The sequence below is a fragment of the Acomys minous genome, assembly GCF_964271855.1.
Source record: "Acomys minous genome assembly, chromosome: 2".
NCBI lineage: Eukaryota > Metazoa > Chordata > Mammalia > Rodentia > Muridae > Acomys > Acomys minous.
The window spans coordinates 117942540-117966692 of record NC_140484.1 but is presented as its reverse complement, the minus strand read 5'-3'; the positions used below and the strand labels follow the sequence as shown (position 1 = coordinate 117966692).

General features: G+C 43.1%; 1 protein-coding gene across 3 annotated transcripts in view; it reads right to left on the bottom strand.

Moving 5' to 3' along the window:
* The window catches only part of ADAMTSL3 (ADAMTS like 3), a 275111-nt gene that overhangs the window by 18302 nt on the left and 232656 nt on the right, over positions 1–24153 (bottom strand). For all 3 annotated transcript variants that reach the window (XM_084756348.1, XM_084756347.1, XM_084756349.1), the window contains 3 exons: positions 8047–8229; positions 5945–6061; positions 493–676 (listed from right to left, as the gene is read on the bottom strand). In XM_084756348.1, the coding sequence (XP_084612474.1) occupies positions 493–676; positions 5945–6061; positions 8047–8229 (484 nt within the window). The remainder of the gene's footprint in view (positions 1–492; positions 677–5944; positions 6062–8046; positions 8230–24153) is intronic.

Below are 24153 nucleotides of genomic sequence, written 5' to 3'. Positions count from 1 at the left end.
ACACTTTCTCTGAATATAGCTACTGAGCTATTATATAGTTCGAATTACTTTTTAAAAGTTAAGCTTTTGCCGGGCGTGGTGGTGCACACCTTTAAACCCAGCACTTGGGAGGCAGAGGCAGATCACTGTAAGTTTGAGGCCAGCCTGGTCTACAAAGTGAGTCCAGGACAGCCAAGGCTACACAGAGAAACCCTGTCTCGAAAAACCAACAAAAAAGTTAAGTTTTTATATTATTTTATGTTGTACCTGCATGTGTATCTGTGCATCATGTGTATGCCTGGTGCTTGCAGAGGATAGATGAGGGTATCAGATTCCCTGGGGCTGGACTTAGAGATGGTTATGAGCTGCCATGTGGTTGCTGGGAATTGAACCTGAGTACTTTAGAAGAACAGCCAGTGCTCTAACCACTCAGCCATCTCTCCAATCTCTATTGTACCTTTCAAAACCAGCAAAAACGAACGTACTGTTAAGAAAGTGACTACACATACATACCTTGCTGGGCAGTCCCGGGTGTTACAGTGCTGAAACCCAGCCAGCGGCTTCCTGTGAGGACCACAAAGAGCTTCACTCACTTCCTGCCCACTGGCCATCACACACTGGGGCCTCTGAAGGCGGACTCCCAAGGGGCCACAGGTGGCAGAACAATGTGTCCAGTTACCAGGTTCCCAAAAAGGCTCTGCAGAAAGGAAATAAAATGTCACCCACAACCACAAATAAGAAACCTCTGGAGGTAACAGGACCAAAGACAACCATGAATTTTTCTGTGGCTAGCTACTTGCCTGCATTTTAAGCAACACACACACACACACACACACACACACACAGAGAGAGAGAGAGAGAGAGAGAGAGAGAGAGAGAGAGAGAGAGAGAGAGAGATGGAGGGAGGGAGGGAGGAGGGAGGGAAGGAGGAGGGAGGGAGGGAGGGAGAGAAGGAGGGAGACAGACAGAGACAGAGACAGAGAGAGGGAGGGAAGGGAGGGAGGGAGGGAGAGAGAGGGGGGAGGGAGGGAGAGAGAGACAGAGACAGAGAGAGGGAGGGAGAGAGAGAGGGAGAGAGAGAGGGAGAGAGAGAGGGAGAGAGAGACAGAGACAGAGACAGAGACAGAGAGAGAGAGGACTCCATTGCACAGAGTGATACTTCCTTTCTCTTCAGTTACTGTTGTGTTCACTGAGCAGAAGTGGTGGCCAGAATGAGCTCTTTGGAGCACAGCCTGGGGAATGGCCATTGTAAGTCAGCTAGGTCTACCCAAGAGAAAGGGAGGAGGCACTGAGCAGCCAGCACTTCCCCAGCATTCTCTAACCAGAGCCAACAGGGCAGGGAGGACAACCTCTCCAGGTGATGCTCTAATACCATCCATTTTTCAAAAACAATCCAGCAGAGAAATGGAAGATGACTTAGCAGGAGGACCAGGGACCAGGGATTAAGCAGTAAGGTGAGATGCACTTGAGTTCCACACTTCTCCATTAATTCTTAACCCAAACATCACATCAGTCCTAAAACTGCATGAGTAATTTTCTCTGGAGACATCTGGAAAGGTAAGAATGGGGGCTTCCTTTAGACAAGTGGAAGCCAGACACTCCCAGTAATCACAGCTTTAGTGCTACCCTAACCTGCTGACACTCGGTAAAAGATGAGGCAGGACACAATGATGACAGGTTTTCGGATGGCTACAGAAAATGCCAAATTTCTCTGCAGTGATCATGAATAATTGATAGCTACCAGCTGTGTCCACATGATCTCTGACAGAGCGAAATGGCTTCTTCAACTTATTGCTTTCAATTCCGAATTTTGAGATTTTACCGTAAATTGCACATGGCATTATTTGCAGAACAGAATCATAAATTGTATCTCTGCTTGAAGTTTCAGAATTACAGTTCATTTCAAAACAGACTGTTTTCTTTCATTTACTGAGGCTCTCCAGGGTGAACAGGTACTGGGTTAGACACTTTTTAAAAAGTCAGTTTTTTAATGGACTCTTCCATGTTCTGTCACGAAGCTGCTGATTTTATTTTTGTTTACAGCAGCAGAGAGATTGAATGAAGCTAAGTAAGTTGTCTGCTGTCTGTTATGTGTCAGACTGGAACCCACACAGTCTCAATGCAAGGTAGGACGCGTGGGCCTTTCTCTTAAAACCCTGGGCTTTTATTAAAGTATAATTTATGTACAACGAAGTGCTTGGTCTCAATTTTATAAGCTTCACAAGTGTTTGAGCTCCTTTAACTATGATTCACAGCAAGGTGCAGAACATTTATAACTCCTCTAAAATTTTCATTTTGCCATTTTTCAATCAGCAGCTTTCCCCTCCCAAGTAACCACATGGTTGTTTTGTTTTGTTTTTGTTTTTAACTATCAGTATACATTAGCTTTACTTCCTCCTGGGGTTCTGTATTTGGCTTCTTTTGCTTAGTACACTATTTTTGGATTCACTGATATCATTGGGAATATCAATAATGTGTCTTCTTTTACTGCTGGATAATACACCATTTCTGAATACAACATAGTCTTTCCAGAGGGGAGGACATCCTATTGGGACTCTAGGTGAGAGAAGCATGGGAGAATGGGGAAATAGAAGGATCCAGAGAGTCCTAGAAACCTACAAGAAGAACATTATGATGGGCGGATCTGGGCCCAGGGGCCCTGCTCAAACTATGGCACCAGCCAAGGACAACACCTGCAGTAAACTTCAAACCCCTCTCAGATCTAGCCAATAGACAGGACATTCTCCACAGTTGAGTGGACAGTGGGGACTGACTTTCACATGAACTCTGGTGCCCTATATTTGACCCCGTTCCCTAGATGGGGAGGCCTGGTGGCACTCAGAGGAGGGATAGCAGGCTACCAAGAAGACACTTGATACCCTATGAGCATATACAGGTGGAGGAAGTCCCCCTCAGTCACAGTCATGGGGGAGGGGAGTAGGGTGAAAGTGAGAGGGAGGGAGGAATGAGAGGATGCAAGGGATGGGATAACAATTTAGATGTAATATGAATAAATTAATAAACAAAAAGAAAAACAAACAAACAAAAAACAGTCTTGTCTTTCTGCTGTCAACAGCTAATGTGAATAAGACCAACCATTCATGTCCAAACCTCCTTTGTGAGCATGTTTTCATTCTGTTTGAATGAATGTCCATGAGAAGAATGTCTAGGCTAAGGATGGGTGCATGTTTAGCAAAAAGTGCCAAACAGTTTTCCAGAGTGGTCTCAGCTCACCGTGGTATGGCAGCTTTAATTGAGATGCTGCTTACTAGTATTTAGTCCAGGGTTTTTGTTATGACTATGCTAGTAGGCATGAACTTGCATCTCCTGGTTTTGATCCACATTTCTCTGTTGCTTTCACCTTGTGTAGCAATTTCCTCCAAGGCTTGGTGAGACCCAGAAACTTCTGGAGGGACTTAAGTCCTTGAAACCAACCAGATGCATATGACCCTGTCTTCCCCAAGGCTGTATAAGCAATAAGGTCTGCTGAGGAGACTCACACAAGGATTTGGGCCTCCTGAAGAGACACTTAGACCTCTTGGGCCACCTGAAAGTCCTGCAGTGAGCGCCAAGGCTCCAGGGCTCCAGCTGTCACAAGCTGTCGTGATGCCAGGGGTAGCCTTTCAATGCTGCAGTTGCCTTTGAGTCCCTCCTACTCCTGCAAGGAGCCCTTACCCATAAGTTAATTCTTCGGTTCACCAAGTTGGACTTGTTTGGTACCCTTATTTTGCACTCTTGCCAGCTCCCTATCTATGGTGAGTGGCTTTTGGTTTATTTGTTCAGCTTTTCCCAGGAACAGTGCCTCAACCACACACGTGCATGCCGCTTTTTGTGAAGAGCCTGTCCAGGGCTTTTGCATACTGCTTTGTAGTGGTGGATAGGTGGCCACTGTTAACTTAAAGGAGCTCCTTATTGTACCGCTCTTCATCAGAAATATGTTCTGCCCAAGACAGGCCAAAATAGCTTAGTTGGGAAAACATCAGAATGAGAACACAGGCTTTGCCAATATTTTTGCTAGTTGCATATGAACAGCAAATCATAGCCTGACACTTCCATTTAAGACTCCTCAGTAACTTTTGACATTTTAACCTGACTCTCGAAGCTCTGGTTGGCTGGTTCTCAGCACTTCCCTTCTGTACTGTCCTCTCACTGCATGTACGCTCTTTTGTTCCTTAAGTACATCGGGCTGCTTTCAATTTGTAGTTTGCGATGACTAATCCCCTCTGGGAATAGTCCTTCCTCACCCTGTTGCACAGAGGGCTCCATCTCATCTCCTGGCTAGGCTACCATCTCTCCTCCCCAGAATTCCTGTCCTGACTGTCCTCTCAGCCAGTTACTACCAAATGTATGTACCCCATCGCTCTGATCATTTCATTCTTGGTGATTAAATATAAAGAAGTGTACACATATTTATTTGTTTACTTATTTCTTGTTCATCTTTCCTACTGGATGGTCAAATCCATACATACTGCCATATTCAACATGAGGACAGGATATGCCATATATAAGTAACTGAAACAACAATGGTTAACCTGACAAATAATTCTCTTAAAAAAAAATGCTAGCCTAGTTAGTAAGTGAAGGGCTGGCACATTCTATAGTGTACACATTTAAGTGTCTGTATTCATTTCTGCATGTGTAGTTTCTGAATCTGGGCATAATGTGCTAAAATGATGTAAACGGTCCCAATAAGCCAGGTGTTGTCTACAGCAAAGGCTTGACCTCACAGTAGCACTAGCCTCATGTACACTTACTTTTTTTTAATTAGTTACAGGAGTTCATGTGATCTTCTTGCCCATGGCACATGCAACATCTAAATGTTTTCACATTCTAGTTTCTCTTATTGGAGGCTCCTTCTGTGTCTTCCCAGAACAAATGTCAGGACATACATGAAAACCTATTTGACATTTCCAGAAAATGGTTGGACCTCTTCTTCAGCAATGTCCTTGCACTTTGGCCATGTTTTCCTCATGGTACTTGCTGCCTCAGAAAACATGACTGTCCCTCTCTTAGACTGTAAGCTTCTCAAAGACTAAGTCATCTGGAGACCCCAGCTTTAAGAGAAACAAGCACTCAGCACATATCACTGAATATCCAATGAATAAATAAGTGACTGTGTAATAATGGTAGCATTACATCTACAAGAGTAGAGATACCTAACTATCTTAAGGAGTGATGTCATCAGTGACATGTAGTACAGTGTTGATGGACAGCTTAACACCATTTACCCTGCCTATCCTCTCCCTTGTATCTTAGGAAGTAAGGGTCTTAGAAACTACACCGTCTACATGCCCTACCTACAGGATGATATTCTACATGGCATATTGTATAGTTGTGAGGAAATCCTCAAAATTTCAAATCCCAAGATGACATAGCTCTTACTCTTCCATATAGTAAAAATGTGTGGCCTGACTAGTTTTGGTTTGTCCTTTGGACATTACAACCTACTTTTGAGTGACAAGGAGCTGAGAGCATCACCAGTTTTCCTGACTATACTTTCTGGTCTGCTTATCCATACCTTACTGCCTCGGCCTTCTGAAGAGGTTTACAAGCTCAGAACACACGGTGAGGGAGGGTCTTTTGATCACGTGTTAATGCATAACAAGTTTGTATATATGAGAAATTTGTGTGTGAATAGAAAAATAAAAGAATTGATCCCATAACTCTTGGAGAACTTCCTTCTGTTAATATTTATTCAGGTGATGATAGCTTTGAAACTGGAAAATCAATATCTACATCATCACAAATAATGATGTGTATCAGGGATATGAGCTCCGTGAGCTGCCTTACTTCAAAACCTGTCCCACTGTGAAAGGAATAGATTGAACTCCCAAAGACAGAGGGGCAAGAAAAAGAAACTCAAGTACATGCCCAGGGATACATTACAAAGATAAAAACATAGAAGTCACTCAGAGAAAAATAGATGAGTCAGAAAGGAAATACATAAAAAGTCAACATTCCAGACCTTGAGGCAGGGGCTCTCCTGTTGAGTTGTTGCTCTTTGCTTTCTTCTTAGATGCCTGAAGAATTCGCTTTTTCTGTGCCTTAGGAAATGCAGTCTTACTGCCCAGTCCTCTTTGTTCTGAGGAAACAAGGTGTGGCATATCTTACCAATCAAAAGCCATCAAACTCTCACTCCAATTTGAGTGCTCTTGAAGGCAACTATGAAGAGAAAACCTTTTTCTAATAGAGCGCTGTGTGTTCATGGCCGTCCTTTGGTCTGGAAGCAGATGCTGCTTGCATGGCTGCATGTGTGTATGCGCATGCATGGTGGGGTGAGCCATTAAGGTTAGAGCTATGTGTTTCGCCAGCATGTTGCATTTCTGCATGTTTATAAGGTCAGCCTTCCTTACTAGATAGAAAAAATGCAGTTATCATTTTTTACTAGATTAGGGAACTGGAAGGAGCAGATTAATTTGACTGAGCTCCTTCCTGCTCCAGGAGCCAGGAGTCTGAGGCATGGTCCACAGGGGCACTCACAGGGTGAGAAGAACAGGATTTTAGGAAGGTTGTAAAGTTTGAATTTCAGGGTTGAAGGGTAGTAGAGAGAAGCTAGAAACCAGTCCCTCAGATAAGTCTAACTCTTCCATGACCTTCCAGTTTCCTAAATTAATAAAAAATAACTGTATTCTACTGTGCATTATACTAAATACCGAGAGAGTCAATGGAGACCACTATTCACTCTAAGTAGATCATGGTGGCCCACACCTATTGTCCCGCCACTTGAAAGGCTAAAGTAGCAGAAGCAAGAGTTTGGGGCTATCAACATACTGTCTCAAAAATCTCCGGATCCAAAGTCCTAAGTAAAATAAGTGCAAGTATCATGTGGTAGCCACTCCAACTTCCAGCTGGGGCACCTGCACTCTTTGTGTATCTAGGCCTCCTAACTACCAACAGGGAAGACCATGGGGAAAGCTCTGTCACGTGACTCTTAAATCTCATGCTAGACCCTGCTGTGTTCCAAGCGCTTTTACTAATCATTATACTCAACCCTTATACCTAGGTTAGGTGCTGGAGAAACAGAACCATGAGAAGTGGTCTCTGGGATCCATCTGACTGACTTCTGTGCTTTATTCTCAACTGAGTCCAACAGTAGTGTCACTTGTAAAATCCTACAAGCTCATCTTGTTGAAAGAACTGATAAACTCCAAATATCACACCCAAGAGGAAAAGGAAAGCAATAAGCAGTCTACCATCCTGTGTTTGGCACTGGGGTGGAGGCATTGAGGAACTCTGGCATAGCCTCCTCATCATAACATTATAAAGTTATTCTATACTTGATTGGCTGCCCTGCTTTGCACTGTGTTGTTTACTGAGGACTGTAAGGGAAATATCAGAATGCTCCCCACCTCTGAGGGGCCTATGTTTTTGGTTAAGGAACTAGATGAGAAGGAATGAACTGTTGGAAAGCAGTATGTGTCAGGATCTGACCGGTGTTAAATAGAGATCATAGAGTTTCTCTTTTTCTTTTTCTTTCTTTTTTTTAATTTGGCAAAGTATTCACGTAGCAGTAGGTATTCCAGGAGCCTGCAGGATTAAGGTGGTTGGTGCTTGTAAGAGAAGCACTGAAGGATGTTTCTTGCAGGGAGGAAAGTATGCCTGGAAGCCCCAAAGAAGAAAGGCAGTGTGCATATGTGTGTGCACATGTGTGTTGGTGTGTGTGTGTGTGTGTGTGTGTGTGTGTGTGTGTGTGTGTGTGTGTCTATGTATATCTGTGTTTCACAGGAACAGAAGTCATTTCTATTGAAACAAACCTCAGTACAGCACCCATATACCATCGGGGTTGAGGGTTAAGCAGACACAGAGACAGGGCATGAGGAGTCTGAATTCTGGGCAGAAAAGTGCACGGCTCTTAAGCAGAAGAGTGTAGTTTCAGAGTCACCACCTTCAGAGAAGACAACTGGCATGACAGGGTGTCAGAAGTGGCTTTAAGTAGGTAGCGATGGCCAGGGTAAGAGCCTGCAAATATCTGCGACATTCACACTTTGAGTCCACTATCAACTAATCCGGGCCCTATTTTTTGTGCCTTACAGGGCACATCAGGAACAAGCTTGACTGGAGACTTACCCAACAAGTGGAGCACAGAGGTTGCCACTGCCTTCCCAAGAGCATTGGTGGCCGTGCAAATGTAGACTCCTTCATTTTCAAGGGAAGCATTCTGCAACAACAGGGATCCATTGAAAAGCAAGGAAACATTGTCACTCAGAGATCCTCCTCTCTTCAACCAAGTTACATTAGGCTGAGGGACACCTTTGGAACAAAAACAAATATGACAAAGGCGATTCCTTTAAGAACAGGGCCACAGAACTATGAGACAAATACCGTTCAGCATTTGGAGCGCGAATCAGGAAACGGGCAAGTCATAGCTAATAGGAAATGGCTGGTTCTGTTTTTATGGCATCCGTATGAGGAATCGTGCTATGGCTCAGGCGTTGGTCCATGGGGTACCGCATCAGTTCATGTATTATGTGAGGGGATAGGAGCCAGGGGGGTTGCTTCACTCTGGGAATGAAGGGGCAAGTCAGTGGGGAAATGGTTAAAAAGAAGCAGGTGGTGAGGCTGAGAGTTCCCACTCTCACGTTGTCATCAAGGAAGACCTTGGAAACACATCTATATATTCTAGAACCTCATGGCTGTGCACATGTGATGGAGATGTTCCTCCCTGGGGGATGATTGTATGATCCTGGGAGAAATATATATATGTTTTTCATTAATGAGATTTATTAAAAAGTCTAATTTTTAGAGAGCAAAGGGAGGTGTTAAGTTTCGAGTCTGGGTCAGCGAGGCTGGGACATCACAGGAGCCTGGCCACAGAGGAGCGTGCAAGAGCTGAAAACCTATCTTCATCCACATCTTCATGAGCCAGCATTTTGCTTGGCCACTCAATCTCAGAACAATTTCACTTGACACTTAAGATGAAGGGTGCCTCAGGTGGTGCTTGGAACCCAACTACTTGAGAGAGCTCCTGTCCTCCTAAAGTGCTCTGGTGGGAGGGAACACGAAACGACTTTCGGAAAAACTCATTTTTACCATTCTTATCATGGCATGTGTAGGGTACCCTGCAGCAGGCAGAAGGCACGTCCCAAGAGCCTGGTGGCCCTTTCAAGATCTCACAGGCCCTCCTCCATCCTAGGAGGTGGTCACTGTGTGCTCCACTAAGTCTTGGAAATTCAAGGTTAGTTGTTCCAGCCACTAGATCAAGCTGGTTATTCGAGACTGTCAGGGCTTGAACAGGCACACACAGACAAGTGCTTACCACACACATGCACACACATATATACACAGCACACTCCAGGTGTGAATGTACTTAGCTATAACTTTTAAATAGTGCTAAGAAGATAAAAACAAACAAACCACCCATCCTTGCCACAGAAGGTTCTCTGTAAACTGACAGCAGGGCCCCATGGGCAAGGACCACAGCCACACAGCTCACTGACTGGAGAGAGGTTGAGCTGGTGTGCCTACATGGAGCCTTCCCTCCTAAGCTCTATTCTCTTTGTGCAGGAAGGTACTCTGCAGGCAACTGAAAGAAACACCTGGCCACCAACTCAGCCACAAAGCCCTTGACCTACAATTTGTCCTTCTGCAAGATGGGCTGGGCAACAGTGGCAAAGAACTTGTGGGAGTGGCCAACCAATGTCTACTTTAACTTGAGGCCCACACCATAAGAGGGAGACCATGGCCTATACTACCTGGACAGAATAGCCCAGAGACCTAGGGCAGAACCAAACACAACTGGCAAAACAAAACAAAACAAAACAAAACACAATTAAATGATTCCTAATGATATTCTGCTATACTCATGGAAAGGGGCCTTACTCAGCTGTCATCATAGAGGCTTCAGTAGATGGGAGTGGATGCAGAGACCCGCAGCCAGACATTATGTGGAGAGAAACCCTAAATTGGAGTTCTCCAGGGGTCCCTGCCCTCGGAGCTAGGGGAGTCCTGCGGAATAGGGGATGGAAAGATTGTAGGAATCAGAAGGGATGCAGGATACCAGGAGAATACAACCCACTGAGTCAACTGTCCAAGGATCACAGAGACTGAAGCGGCAAGCACATGGCCAGCAGGGATCTGCAGCCTGTCCTCTGTGCATATGTCATGGCTGTTGGCGTAACGTTTTGTGGGATTCCTACCAGTGAGAACAGATATGTCTCTGACTCTTTTGCCAGCACTTGGGACTCTTTTCCTCATCTAGCTTCAGAGTGAGGGCTTTTTGCCTTGTCTTGATCTGTCTGTCATGTTTGGTTGTTGTCTCTTGAAGGCTCGCTATTTCCTGAAGGGAAACTGAGGGAGAGTGGATCTGGGGGAAGAGGGTAGGTGTGTGTGAGGGTCGGGGACGGGAGGAGTGGAGGGGGAGGAAACTGTGGTCAGGATATATCGTGTGAGAGAAGAATTTACTTTTTTTTTTAAAGACTCGTCAAAAAATCCTTTTTAAAGGGGAGGGAACAGAAAGGAAAAGCTGCTGCCTTGGGAGGGAAGGGAGCAGCTTTTTTCTATTAGTGTGTTAACTTTGGACATCACACTGGATTTCAGCAGCCTTAAGTGGGAAAGGAATGTGGAATAAGAACAGGAATGTCTTCGCGTTTAGATGTGATATTTAAGGGCTTCAAAAACCTGAGTCTGAGTTGGTGGCTCTTAGGGATTTCTTTCTTTAATCCTGTGGCTTTGGGTGATCTGAGTATGACTGGGGGGAATTTAAAGGTATTACCTCAAGACTCTCATCCTCTGATTGCACTATCAAATAAATGTAACACGCGCTGGTGTGGAGGGGCCTTTGCAGATAAAGACTAAGTTTACATGTTAGACGACCTTAAAATAAGAGGATTATCTGGATGGACCAATTCAATCCTATGAGTCCGGAAGATCAGAAAAGCAGAGCAGAAGTGGTTAGATGTAAAACAGGATGAGGCAGGAGAGACCAGGCCAGAGGAGCACTTGGGAAGACTGAACATGTATGAGGGACGTGGCCTGCCACTGATGATATTGAAATGGAGGGAGCCATGAGGCAAGGCATGCAGGTAGCCTCTAACATCTGGGAGTTGCCTCCAGCTGAAAGTAACAAGCAAGTTGGACCTTGAGTCCTGCAATGAGCAGGAGATTAAGTCTGCTAACAATGGAAGGGGGTACATCCTCAGAGTCTCCAGACAGGAGTTCACCCTCAACAGCACCTTCACCTGACCTCTGATCCTGGAGTACATTCTACCGACTGACCTATAGAACTGATAACAAGTTAGGCTTGTCTTCAGCCTATACATGTATAGTAATTTGCTACAGCAGCAATATAAAATTAATACAGTGATGGACATTAAATTGTGTTGGGACAAGTAGGCTATCCCTAAGCAGCCAGAGGGTGCTGATGGCAGGTGCATATATATATATATTTTTTTTAGCTTCTTCTGTTCACATAAACATAGAAAAGTCAAGCTTTCCTAAGGCCACAGCTATTAAACACAGAGAGTGAGATTCAGAGTCACGTAACTAGATTCAGAACATCTCTTAACCAGAATGTGGACAGCTCTTGTGCACTTCTTAATAAATTCTCTTCTAAGAAGCTTATAGTTGTTGGATCAAGCAAACATAGATGTACATACATGTATAATATGTGCTTGTTTGCTATCGCTTAAAGGAAATTATAAAGCTTATTCATATTGTTGCCATTACCCTACTAGTTGACTTAATTTTGGCAAGTTTTCAATTTTATTTTCTTATTTTTTTAAAAAGGTAACAATTATGAAGTCGGGTGGTGGTTGGCGCATGCCTTTAATCCCAGCACTCGGGAGACAGAGGCAGGTGGATCACTATGAGTTCGAGGCCAGCCTGGTCTACAAAGCGAGTCCAAGGCAGCCAGGGCCACACAGAGAAACCCTGTCTCAAACAAAACAAAACAAAACAAAACAAACAAACAAACAATTATGGGACTAGAGTAATGGCTCACTGGGTAAGAGTTTGTTGCTCTTGCAGTTCAGTTCCCAGTACCTGTATCTAACAGCGCACACACAGCTGCCCCCAACTCCAGATCCAAGGGTTTGCTGCCCTCTTCTGGCCTCTGATGGCACGTGAGCGTATGTGCACATATACAGACATGCACAGACACAGACACATTAAAAATAAATAAATCTTGAAAAAGAAATGGGAACTAGGAAAACTGTATTTTATTTTTTAAAGGTAAACAAGTATATCATTTAAGAGGGTTATAATTTTACCTCTCCTAATAATTACATTTCTGATTTCAGTTTCTTGTCAGTGTTTATGGAATGATGCTGAGTAACAACCTCAAAAGCAGGTATTGGTCAAGTGAATATCTGCAATCTTCCCCAATCTCATGCACTTAAACCTAATCCAGAATTCCTAAATTCCTAAAAAGTAGGGCACGCTGCACATCCTTGAGCAGTTAAGAACCTGTCCCAAGGACACATGTTAACACTGCATTAAAATGATGCTGGGACACTGAAAACTGACTTTCAAGAGGGTAGGTCAGAGTGAGAGCTCTCCCAAAGAGCTCTTTTTCCTTCAGTACAAAGTCCCTGGAAATCTCAGCTAGATTCACTTGCCTCAAGCGTCATGGAGCGGTGGCCTACCCTCTGGAGGCTCATTAAAGCAGCCCGAATAGAGAAAATGAGAAGCCAGGGAAGTTCTTTGGGGCCCTATATTAATAACTCTGGCATTCTAAGGAAGATACAGCCTTTTCCTTTGGAGCATCTTGGAAAGCTTGGGTACCATCTTTTTAGGCAAGAGCTATACAACACAGAGAAATTTAGAGTTGGTACTGCAATGCAAATGATTGACAGGGAGGAAAGAAGAGCCAGGAACAGGAATGGCCAAGGGATGGGATGCTTTCGCCCCATCCCCAGATCTTTATCTTCTTCCATCTTCAAACTGTATGGACTGATGAATACCTTGGTTTCTGGAAAGCAGCCCAGTAGCCCTCCTTTGCTTCTGATTGGTGGGGGCAAAGAGTCTGGGCAGTTTAAGGCTGTGGCCAAAACCAAGGAGGCCCAGACCAATCAGAAAGTGGGTTCAGAAGGCTCTGTAATATCCAAACTCTGGAACTGCACAGCTTAAAGACAAGCACATTTGGACCCACACCTCTGTATGGCAAGGGTGTGATGCTGTGTCTGCAGTCAGTGGAAATCTAGAGATGCTAGGGGCACCACACAGCAAAGCTATGCGCAGTGAGGCTTTAGATGTGAATACAGAGACAAAAGCCTCCCTGCTAAGAAGCCAACTCAGGCACTTATCATTAAAAAAACCATGACACCTACAAACATTTCCAAAGGACTGAAGAGGCGAGAGGATGAAGGCAAGATTCTCCACATTACTGTCCTTTGCCTGCTTTCAAAACCACAAATGTCCACTCTGTGCAGATAGCTCTAACGTGTCAGAAATGTCTTAAACTTATTTATTGAACCTCAAAGATAGACAGGCCATTGCCACAAGACTCACAGGCTCTGAGATACCTGGCAGTCTGTTTCCACAACTCTGAAATCGCTTTTGGAAGGTGGACTGTTGTGGAAAAAAGTTCAGCTCTGCAGAGTCTCCGGGAAATGTATACTGCACAGAGCCTGTGCCTCAAGGTGTCCTTAGAGTAGTCAGTGTTCAAAAACAAATTTCCTGCATCCTTGAAAGGCCTATGAAATACTCCACACTATAAAATCCTTGGCTTAGGTAGCCCACTCTAAGATGCCTGCTCTTTATGCAAATATATAGCAGCCCTGAGCATTTCTGCTATCTGTTTTTTTTTTTTCAGTGATTTCACAATATCCCATGATTCTTCTTACCTCCTCTTCTAGAACAAAGGAAGGTTTATACTAATATTGCCTGTCCGCAGGGAGTCATAAAGAAATGATGCTGTCAACACATAGATAAGAGGTTTACTGAACACAGCGTGGGCAACAACAAAGGGAACACAAATAAATATTAACAGCAAACAAGAGCTCCCAGCATTTTTAACAGAGACAAGACATTAAGGTAACTATGACAAAGAAATCTTCAACTGCAGGACCCCTCGCAGGAGGAGATGTTTGAAGAATGTCCCTCCTTAGAGCTAACTGCATGCTCTTTTGTCCTTTCTGGCGATGAAGGGCCTAACCATCCCAGAGGCTACATCCAGAACCCAAAATATGAAACTATGGCTCCTGCTATTTGCAGAACTCATTTGAACAGCTGTTGATGTACATCCTCTTTTCTAAAAATGGGGCCAACATACTGGTGTAATCAGGACCCCAGCAGTGTGCTCCAAGGCTTTAGAAATCATTGGCTCATGACATCTAGTCCCAAAACCCGTAACGAAAGGTCTTTTCCCAAAGGCTCCTAAATTTTTTCTTGTGTCATGAAGGAGGATGTCACCAAGTTCTCTTCATGCTGTGGTCATTCCTGACCTCTCGGGGCACTGGGCTTCTGCTTCACTCAGGACTGGGCAGTTTTTTCCCTAACTGCCAGTCATATTCTAAGAGCTGCTGGAGACTATTAGCCAGCATGTACAGGTCACAAAGTGTCCACGGCAGTCATGCCATGTCCTGTCTCAAGGCAGGAGCCCTCCAGTCATCCCCTGAAGAAGTAGATTCAAAGTCAAGGGCTTGTACATACCAGACACAGCCATGCGAGCAGTTGCTGTGCATGCAGCATTGCACACATGGCATTGTATGTGCGTACTGCATACAGTGCATAAGCCACTGACTGCAAGTGCTGAGCATGGGGAGAAAAGCCCAGCACACATGGGCCGATGATAAGAACACTGGGCATTTCGAAGGCTCAGCCTCATGAACAGCAATTTTGGTAACTTATTCGCCTCACACTGGACTATAGGTGGAAAAACTGCTCTTATCTACTCTTTAGAAGTTGCGTTTAAAAAATAATGCCCATGCCATGACCTATAGGGGGATTCTAAACCATAGGAAAAAAGAGCAATAGAAGGGGCTTTTTGAGCTGAAGTCATTTTATTATTTTTTAAAAAGATGTATTTATTTATTATTTATAGTGTTCTGCTTGCATGTACCCCTGCAGGCCAGAAGAGAGCACCAGATCTCATTATAGATGGTTGTGAGCCACCATGTGGTTGCTGGGAATTGAACTCAGGACCTTTGGAAGAGTAGACAGTGCTCTTAACCTCTGAGCCACCTCTCCAGCCTGCAGAAGTCATTTTAAATAGACTTTATGTGCATCTATACTTTAAGATATTCCAAGGATTGTAGATGATTTTCTAAATTGATGGCTAAAATACAGTTAAAATTATATATTTAAAATTTATAATTGAAGAAAAATAAATTATCCTTAACTTAGAATATAGTCAAAAGAACCAATATGTTCAGTTTATAAAATAGGAATAGGCAGGTAATACTTAATTTTTATTTTTTAGTCTTCTGAAAGTTATATATGAAACTTCGTAGGGAAATGTATTTTGTCAAAGATAGTTCTTTCTTTTTTCTCTTCACTTCCTTTCCCTTCTTTCCCTCCTCTTCTCCCCAGCTCCTTCTTTCATCGAAGCAATCTGTGACTTAAAGACACTTCAGAATCACCGTGTATAATATAAACCAGTAGCTGACGGCGAAAAGAACTGATGGGGTGATGAGACTATTTTAGGAATTTAGCCATATAATCCTGCTTTGCCACAAATATTTTTCCCAAGATCCTTTCTTGAGAACGGATCCAACTCAGTAAGGAAAGCTAATAATTTGGCAAGTTAACAACAAAATTCCTACATATATCCCAAAGTATTTTAACCTAGACAGAAAAAAATACTGAAATTAAGAAAATACCTTTATATTTTATAATATGACTCTTTTGAACTGTCTTTGCTCCCATCAATGAAGAGCTTTTCCTGTCTTCACTCATCATCTGGAATACCAACCTGAACACCAAGCCAAATTCAGCCCAAATGAGGCCCACATTTCCCACTACCTGCTTGTACATACACTGGGTGGTTAAGTAGTGTGACTGTAACTTCTACCTGTATCTCCCCACACACACACTCTCTCTTTTATCAATGGGTAGCAAAAGGAAATGACAAAAGTAGAGAGCTTAAACCTACACCTGTGAAAAGCTTATATCTTTTAAATTAGTGTTTTGGCAATGATGTATTAAACATTATATACATTTTAACATCTTGTAAAACCATTGGCTTTCTCATGACCTATTTGCTTTTCTTTCTAAATAAAAAACAATCAAAATGTAAAAAGTTCTATGCACAAAAATGTTTATTTTATTGCTATATATAATGGTTAAAAAAAAATAAGAATAGCTTCCAATAGTTTCCAAAAATGTTTTTTGAGACAAGGTTTCTCTGTGTAGCCTTGATTGTCCTGGACTTGCTTTGGAGACCAAGCTGACCTCAAACACACAGAAACCCACCTGCCTCTGCCTCCTGAGTGCTGGGGATTACTGCCCAGCTTAGTTACCAAAATGAAGGAACTGGCTTACTTGATCTATGCTCACACAGCAGCATACCCATACAGACATTAATGGAGCAATGGCACTGGAGACTGAGCCCACAAGAGAAGGCTGATCAATACGAAAATAGGAAGAGATAGTCAAATCAATAGATATGTAAATAATGACACAAAAGCACAAGAATAATGAGAAACCAAATCCACATGACCCCTTCTAAAGATCAAATTCCTCAACTACTGAATTCTAAAATACTGAAATGTGTAAGATGCTGGATGAATATGTTAGAAGTTACCAATAAAAATGGCCAGTAACCTTAGAGGGGACCTGAAAAAGCAAATGGAGTCAATCTAGGGTCTAGAGAAGATGCAACACAGAGGGGAAAGTCAGCAAAATGGACAAGCAAGCCAGCAACATGGAAGAAACACTCAGCAGGAAATTAATGTTTAAGAAGTCATATCGAAATCTAGGAAATGAAAAATCTCACCAATAAAGCCTGCAAAACAAAGTATCAAGGATGAAGAAGAAGATGGAGCTTCATATATCAGTTTTTACAAATGACCAGCACCTACCCCTATGCATTGTCCTGGCTAGTTTTTATATCAACTTGACACAAGCTAGTGTCATCTGAGAAAAGAGACCCTTAATTAAGAAATTGCCTCTGTAAGATGGGGTTCTACATGAGTCTGCAAGGCATTTTCTTAACTAATGATTGTTCAGAAGGGCCCAGTCCTCTGTGGGTGGTGCCATCCCTGGACTGGTGGTCCTGGGTGCTATAAGAAAACAGGCTAGGCTGGTCTCGAACTCATGATCCTTCTGCCTCGGCCTCCTTTAGCAAATCCTACTACAACTGGCAGGGGAATGGGGGGAGGGAGCATCAGGGTGTGGCAGGGAGGAGAGGAGGGAGGGGGTCTGTAAAGTGATGAATGGAAGAAAGAAAGAAAGGAAAGAAAGAGGAAGGAAGGAAGGAAGGAAGGAAGGAAGGAAGGAAGGAAGACTCCTCCTCTGAGTTCCTGCCCTGATTTCCTTTGATGGTCCACAGTGATGTGAAGTATATGCAGAATAACCCCTTTCTTCTCCAAGTTGCTTTGGGTCATGGTATTTAGTCACAGCAATAGAACTCCTAGCTAAGAAAAGACCAAATTAGGATAGAAGCACAAGCTAAGGGCAGTGATGATAACTAAAGGCATATAAAATCTGTTCAGGGCTGGAGAGATGGCTCAGAGGCTAAGAGCACTGTCAGTTCTTCCAAAGGTTCTGAGTTCAATTCCCAGCAACCACATTGTGGTTCACAACCATCTACAATGAGATCTGGTGCCCTTTGCTGGCCTGCGGGCACACATGCAGGCAGAATACTGTATAAATGATAAATAAATAAATCTTTAAAAAAAAAAAGAAGAAGAAAGAAAGAAAATCTGCTCAATGAAATTATAGGACAAATTCCCTCAAATCTAGAGAACAAAGTAGACATTTAAATACAGAAGTATTTAGAACCCCAAACAGGTACAAGCATTTCTCAAGAACACATCATAAGATGTCAAAAACACAAAGTAAAGCTATGTGTGTGTGTGTGTGTGTGTGTGTGTGTGTGTGTATGTGTGTGCACATGCACATGCACATGCACCCACTTGTGCATATGTGTGTGCAGTGTCTGTGTGTGCACATGAACATGCACTCACTTGTGTACATGTGTGTGCAGGGTGTGTGTGCGTGTCTGTGTCTATAAGGCGTGGGCGTTAGGATACCAACTAACTTACAAAGACAACACATCAGAATGACATCAGACCACGCTATCCTGGCTCTCATGAGAGGTCAGCGTGGAACTGTATGGCTCAAGCTGTAAACATGAACAACCGCCAACCAAGATTGCTGCTTTATCCAGAAAAGATATATTGAAAATTTAGTAGAAGAATAAAACAGCAGTTCAAGATAAGTTACTCACAACTCCCAAGCCAGCCCTGAAGAAGACAGCTAAAAGTCTAGTACACAGAGTGGGATAAGAAAGGCCGTCTCAATCACCAGAGTACAGGAAGGAATGCATCCCATGAAAAGATGAGCAGAGAACAAGGAGGGAATCTACCACCACTAACCAGTAAGACAGTACAAGCTCCTCACAATAATGAGGTAAATATTAACAAATCAGAAAAAGCTGTAAGAATTAACTAAACATCTCTTAATAATGCTCTTGCTTGTAAATGGCTTCAACTCTCACCAAGAAAGAGAATATGACTGGCTGATTGGATTTAAAACAAACAACCAAACAACCAAACAAAAACCCCTTGACCCTTGGAGCGGGGGAGATAGCTCTATAGTCAAGAGTACTATCTGCTCTTCCAGAGGACCCAAAGTTCCTTCTCAGTACCCATGTAGGACATCTCACAAGTATCTGTCACTCTAGTTCCAGGGGACTGTCCTTTATGGACCCCTGCACACATATAGCACACAGTCACGTGGACACATTCACATGAATAAAAGGAAAGATAACTCTTAAAAGAAATCCTGGCCCCAATTCTCTGTTACCTCTAAGAAACATCTCACTGATGAAAAGTCAAAACATCAAGTGACTGGAAACCTCGAAGGGGCTGGGAGAGGTAGCCTGATCCATGGTAAAACAGGATCCGAACCCAAGTTAGAAGACTCCGAGAAGGCCACTGCACACCGATAAAAACCCATCAAGAACATATAACTATTTTCAGTAAATGTGTTGTCTGCTGGGGACCTGAGTTTCATAAAACTGACAAGTCTGGTTCATAAAAGAGGAGGGCTGGACTCACAGGTCACTAAGACCTTTTTATATTTAACTTTATATTTTTAAAAAAAATCTCAACTACATCTTACTATTTCTCAAAAGAGGTTTCTCTACATACATTTGACTTCATCCATTTTTTGAGGCAAGATGGGGTCAGATCTAGGCTGTTCAACACAGCACTACTACCTGTGGCCATCTGGACACCTAGACATCTGGACATGCATTCAGAGGACATGAGAACGTAACCAGGGCAGGCCACACTCTCCCCAAAGGCTAGCCAAACCTCCCAAAGCTCCTCTTCCGTACTGACTTATTTGCCTCTAGTATGTTGTTTTGTTTTAAACAGCAGCTCTCACATAAGTGAAAGAAAGACCCCTTTTCAAACATATCAAATTCTGGCTTCACTGGATTACAGATTCTTACACTATTTGCTTCTTTTCTCTTTTATTACAACCAGATTTTTCTGAATCATAACATAGGTAATTGGGGTTTTTCATGGACTAGTAGTTTAGCTGCAAAAAAAAAAATGTTTTTGTGAAGGATACTGCATCTACCTATTTTGAAAGAGTTTGCCCTGTACTCCTGGCTTCTTTCCTTAGACGTTCCCAACAGGAGGTGAGAACTAAGGCTACCTAGTTTCAAGTCCCAACTGGCCAGGTATCTTCGGCACTTTTCTTTCCTTCATTATCATTTTGTCCCACATTTCTGCCAAGGACCTAGGGCGCAGGGTAGAATTTCCTTCAGGACACCCCACCCCAGTGACTCATTCTATAACAGAAAACAAATGGCCAGGGAGCCAGTGGAGCAGAGACACAGGAGACAGCCAGGCGGAGGCAGGGCTGGGAGGCCCATGAGTGAGAGTCACATGCCCATGTCTCCAGATCAAGGGGCATTTAGACCTGTTTTGTAGACATTTTCAAACAGTGAGTGAGCATTATATCTAGAGTCAAGGTTCTAAATGCAAGCTTTTTTTCTTTTCTCTCAAAGTGGGAACCATTATGCACATTCTTCCCTGCAACTACAAATGGATGTGAAGAGCATCCTGACAGCTGTCTTTTGGCCTCAAGGAGGCAGTCTTCATGAAAAGAATTTCTGACTCTGATCATCTACTTGCTCTATATTTGTTTTTCTAACATATACTCCAAGCTGGCCATACCACCCACTCTATTTTCCCATATTTTTGCCAATACTTAGTAGTGTAAACCTTTTGAAGTTTCCAACATAACAGGTCCAAGGGGGGCATCATCTGTGTCTTAATCTCACTAGCAATGAGAATAGAGACATTGCAAATCCTTCCTAGCATAGGGTTTCAACTCCAATCACTGCTGATTCCTGTGGCTGGCTTACTGTTAATTTGGTAGTTTATACTTAATTTGATTTATGGCAATCATTTCTGTATCATGGATATTGTGTGGCAACTATTTTCTCCCAGAAATACAGGTTTTAAAAATTTGTTGACATCTTTCTTGCAGCCTTCACCCCAACACTTCAGGCCCAGAAAAAAACATTGGTTGACAATGTCTTGAAATGCTACAGCAAAACTGACAAAAATATTTATATTATGAAATTCAACCTTTAAAACTATATGGTGCAGCAGTTCAAGTACATTCATAGAGTTCTCTAAGTACTACAAAGTGAGAAGCATTTTATTTATGATTTGCATTTCCAGTATTTTTGTCATTCCCAAATAATAAATATATCTCTTGTATTTTAATTGAAAAATTAATTTCTTCATATTTTAGACATTTAGTCAGATTCACTCAAGGCAGAAGTTTTTTTCCTATATATTTATATCCAATTATCTATATTTGTTTTTCCAACATATATTCTGGCTGGCCATACTGCCCACTCTTATTTTTCCATATTCTTGCCTGCACTTAATAGTGTCAAACTCTAGAAGTTTCCAATGTAACAGGTCCAATGAGAACAGAGATACTGCAAAGCACCATTTACTTAGCCATATGCTTTGACTTTCCATTTTGCCACTACCAGCTCCTGGGTTTTTCTATTTACTTGGATCTGCTGTGGTCTCTATATTCTATTCCTTTTTTTTTTTTCCTTTTCTTTTTTGTCTATGCCTTGTCAACACCACCCTGCTTTACAAGACATCGTTGGAACTTAGACAGACAAATAAATGAAGGCATTGTGGGACACAGCACGGCAACTTGGTTAGTGAACTCTACCTGTAAGCTCTCCTGGGGCCCACAGAGCTCCATGGGGATTGTACCAGTCTCCCTTTGTCTCCAGGCTTTTCCTGCTTGCTTTTCTCTTATATACAATTACAACTAGTAAGTATCTTGGACATCAAATTCTGATTTGGCATGATCTAAAATAGATACCTGCAAGCTAGGCATGGTGGCACATGATAGTAATCCTAGTGCTCTGGAGGAAGAAGCAACAATACCAGGAGAGTTCAAAGTCATCCTTGACTGCATTGTGAGTTCAAGCCCTGCCTAGGCAACCTGAGACCTTTGCCTTAACCAAATGAAGCAACGCAACCCTGATAGATTAACGATTTGTTAGTATTGCAGAAATCTTTACATTCTTGGTGAAAATTCTCCTTAATCACACCATGATTGGGCTTTAATGTAGGAGCATCTTAGCCCTGTACACATTTGCCCCTGTGGCCCTGTTAGAGTCCTCTCTGTCCAGTCTGGATAGCTTCCTGGCGAGGCCAGACGCTGCTCCCTGCTGCAGGCTCTGAAGCGGGTACATATATTGTGCATCCTAACTAGTGTTCCGTGCTGTTTGCATTCTTTCAACTTCAAAGTAAACTCAACCCTTTGTGGGAGTTCACTTTGTGTACCTCGTACTTTAGAGGCTTCTTAACCTTTGGTATCTGGGCCATAGAGCTTTGTCAGGTCCATTCATTCAGGGACCATTATTTTCCCAGCTCAGTCCCATTTGCCTGCAGACCTGGAAAGTATAGAAAGCAAAGAGGAACTGATACACAGTAAAACGTCTGCACCAGGGACTCACATCAGCTGTGTCTGGCGAGCCTCGAGAATGATTCACAAGCAAGCGAGTACACACAGAGCAGAAAATTACAGGAGGGATTGTGAGATGTCTGCTGACAAAGATGCTTGCCCCCCAAATCCGAGGCCCTGAGTTCTATCCCAGGACCCACATGGTGGAATGCAAGAGCTGACTCCTGAACTTGTTCTCTAACCTCCACATGTGTACAGGGCATGTACCCCAAAAATGTAATAGAAAATTATGTGATAAACAGTGCTTATGGTATGTGCTCACATGAAGGGAAAAATCAGACAGCAATGCTATTTGCTGCTTTTTGCTTCTGGTCCTTAACAGAAGGTGATGGAGGAGGTGGAGCCCACACCCCAATACCCAATATTTTATAAAGAAGTATTTCTTAACAATAAGCAAGACAAACAACCTTTTCAGGACAGAACATCTAACCTTCAGAAATGCTCGTTTTTCTAGTTCTATCATTCAATAAAATTAATAGAAAAATCTCTAAGAGTGGCTAAAGACACACAATGTTAATATCTATACCATGGGAATGGTGTAAAACATGTTGGCTGTGACAAAGAATTATAGACTTGTTTAGAAGTTCTAGGTATGTGCTCTGGGATCGCCTTCCCCACCAAAACCTATAAGAAAACAGTTCAAGAGCAACTATTTTAAAAAAAATTATACATCCCACCAAATTAGAAAGCCCTCAATTTGTCATGTAAAGATATAATTTAGAAGGACGTATTCGATTTTGTGAATCATGCTATACATTCATATATAAAAGCAAAGATTAAATTAGATGATGACAAAGTCCTTCTACTCCTAGAGAATATTTTCTGTTTTGGAGATGAGGGTAAGACAGACTCATCTATTGTTGCATATGGCTAACTACAGAACTGGCTATCAACCAGGATTTTCTGACTTCTTACCAGCTTCACCATCTGCCTTTAAAAAGATGGCTCCCCGTACAAAGCTAAGCTGGCTGTAGCTCCTGCCCAGGAGGAAACACTAACTTCACTACAGATTTGTTTAAAAACAGCACATAACTCAACGTGGTTGTGGCAGTGCCAGGGGCAGGTTCACTTTGAGAGGGAAAGGACCTCTGAGGGGTTTCCGCCATCTGCGTCCACAGTGGAGTGCTGCCGGGCACTAAAGGCCAAAGCGACTATTTCTAGAAAAGCTGAGTGGTGGGGAAAGGTGAATGCTCGCAACCCTGAGCTTCACTGGAGAGAAAGAAGAAGAGGAGAAAGAGGAGGAGGAAGAGGAGGAGGAAGAAGGAAGAAAAAGGAGGAAGAGAAGGAAGACTATCCACCAGTATCCTGGAGGGGCGGGGTGGGGCGGGGCGGGGCAGGGCGGTGACAGTACCAGAGTTGGGAAGAGTTTAAGACAACTCAGATTTTGCCTGAGTGGACAGGAGACGACACCTGAGCTGAGTTTAATGGCCTTCCCTGGAGACTTTCTTTGTGGAAACGGTTTCCACTGCATCTAGTCCCTGGCTTGGGACAGCAAACAACAGGCCACAAGCCTTTTGATGGACTCTTCCCCCGCACAGTTTGATTTTAAATCACTGGGAAGTTAAAATGTAAAAAGAAACACGAAAAGCTGAGGTCTCCCTTAAGAGAAGTCACATCTATTTTTCAGAATCCTCTGCAGGTGGAGAGCTACAGACATTGGAGATGTCTGTGGCTTGGCATCTGAACAGTTTTGTTCTACTTTTCTCCTTGCCCTGCCTAGAGAATGCTGGCCTCTTCTGTAATGGTCAGTCCATTTTGCCAGAAAATTCACATATTTGTGGGTGGAGCCAGTTGGGAGGCTGGGAGATCTGTCAAAAGTCTACATCAGCCAAACACTGCGAGGACTGCCAGAGGTTGAAAACTAATACCTTGGAGGTTAGCATATTTCCAGTGTGCCTGAGCCAAAGGTGTGCCTTTAGAAGTGGGGCTAGTAGGGGCACTGTAGGGAAAGGAGGGAAGGGAGATGGACGAATGTGACCCAGGTCCTTTCATGACACCCATCACACTAGTGGGCAGCCCCAGAGGCCCCTGCAGTCACAGCACACTGTGTAA